General features: G+C 40.3%; 1 protein-coding gene across 3 annotated transcripts in view; it reads left to right on the top strand.

Annotated features, from left to right (window-relative positions):
* The window catches only part of DLGAP5 (discs, large (Drosophila) homolog-associated protein 5), a 38,385-nt gene that overhangs the window by 25,203 nt on the left and 11,082 nt on the right, over positions 1-2,100 (top strand). For all 3 annotated transcript variants that reach the window (XM_014529249.1, XM_014529248.1, XM_014529250.1), the window contains exon 15: positions 957-1,149. In XM_014529249.1, the coding sequence (XP_014384735.1) occupies positions 957-1,149 (193 nt within the window). The remainder of the gene's footprint in view (positions 1-956; positions 1,150-2,100) is intronic.

Raw genomic sequence — 2,100 nt, forward strand, 5'->3', positions numbered from 1 at the left:
AGGCGACTCTAATGTGCAGCCAAGGTTGAGAACCACTGCATTAGAGGCTTTCCTCGGATGCTGGTGATTGTTCATAGCCTGCTCATGGTTGCTGACAGGGTCTTTACTGTGGGTGGTTTAGCTATGCCCTCATGCTGGGAACCTGCATATCACTGTTTTTGTCTTTTCTCTTGGGCTAGATTCCCCAGAGAACATTCTTTTAGCCTGTTGCCTGGAGGGTATAATTCTGGCTGCCAGTCTTTCAGGAGCCATGTTGGGGAGGAAACCTGTGTCTCAACAGGTTATTTGTAAATACTCACTTAATCCCCTTGTTTTCCATATAGGACCCATCTTTTAGCCTCACCTGTTATCCCTAAGCCAGAGACCCTCTGTTTCCTTTTTGGGGAAAATAAGCCTCCAGTATTCTGATATTGGTGGTGGAAGGGGATGATGACAGTTGCCCAGCTGTGCAGAATGAGGAAAGAAACCTGGGCTCTAATTGTTCTTTGAAGTGACTTTGAACCAATCTTGTTTTAGCTCCATCTTTATCTCCACTTCCAGAGAAACTTGAGGCCACCAGCTCTTTTGAGGGGTTGATTCTCATTTTTCCTGACTAATTGCTTAGGATTTCTTTTCTTGAGTCTACTAAGTAAAATTCCACTCACACACCTCAGCTTCCAAAATTTTCTGGTTATTGTCTCTTTTTTAGATTCCTTGGTCTTTGTAGCATTCTGCCTTTTAAGTTGATCTCTTCCTGCTTACAGTAGTGGGATGTCGAGATGAAGCAGAGTGTAATGTGTGTGTTCAATACTGTCTTTAACTGAAGGTCCTGGGCATTTGACTTTAACAAACATTATTTTACAGGAGAAAGAGAGTACTTGGTAGGGGAGTTGGAAGAATTTTTACTGCCTTCCTAGTTATAATGAAAATTGAATGAAAGAACTTCTGGTACTGAGGTGATTTCTCTCATCTTCTAGGACTTTCTATCTCTTCTGAACGTCTTTCTCAAAGACTTAGGACACCTACGTCTGTCAGCAAAGCTGTGTCTGATAGCAGGGCTGCTCTGGGCCTTCTCAGCCAAACTGCGTCACCAGAGCATCCTGGTCCTCGGAGTACCCGAAGGGAACAGGCTGATGAGAAGACTTTGCTTTCAAATATTCCTGAAAACAGGTAGTTCTTTAATGTGTTATTAAGAGTTTAATAGATATTGACATGAAATACTATTTCAGATTGTTAACCTGGTAAAATACTAGTATGCAAGACATTTTTAACTTAATTTCACAATGTTCATGTACTTTGAAATAGGGGAAACAAATGAAAGTTACTGTTTTGTTTCGTTTTTAATCCTCACCCGAGGATATTTTTTCCATTGATTTCTAGAGAGAGTGGAAGGGGAGGGAAGAGGATGGGGAGAGAGAGAGAAAGAGAAACAGAGACACATCAACATGAGAAAGACACATTGATTGGTTGCCTCTTGAACGAGCCTGTACAGGGGCTGGGGAACCTCCAACCAAGGTATGTGGCCTTGACTGGGAATTGAACCCTCTACCCTTTGGTCTGTTGGCCGACGCTCTAACTGCTGAGAAAAACCGGCCAGGGCAAAAGTTATTATTCTAATAATAACTAGACATAGAGGAAACGATGGGCAAACAGAAAAAAGTATACCAAATTAGGACAGGGAACAGAATTGTTGCTTGCTAACATTGGCAATGGGAGAATATATCCAAAACTAGAAAATGAAATCTAGAACTGAAACATGGTTGATGAGCATATTACCCTCGCCCCCAAGGATGACAAGAAATGTTTCTATAACCTTTGTTTCAAGTTGTAGGAAATAAGAGAACCACATGTCTTGTGGAGAAATGTAATCTTCCTGAAGCGCTAGCCTTACATAAGACCTAACCACTTTTCAAGGAGGTAATACAGAGTGTACATCAAGCATGTCAAACTCAAAGGCTAACATGGGCCAAATTATGTTTATGTGGGCCACAAAAAAACAAAAGTTTCAATTTTCATAGAAACATAGGTTTATTTTGATAGAGACATGCTGAATACAAAGGGCTGAAATAAATGAGTAATTGTTAACATAAAATAATAGAACATTTTAATAAAAATTAATAT

This window comes from Myotis brandtii, unplaced genomic scaffold, assembly GCF_000412655.1.
Source record: "Myotis brandtii unplaced genomic scaffold, ASM41265v1 scaffold675, whole genome shotgun sequence".
NCBI classification, from domain to species: Eukaryota; Metazoa; Chordata; class Mammalia; order Chiroptera; family Vespertilionidae; genus Myotis; species Myotis brandtii.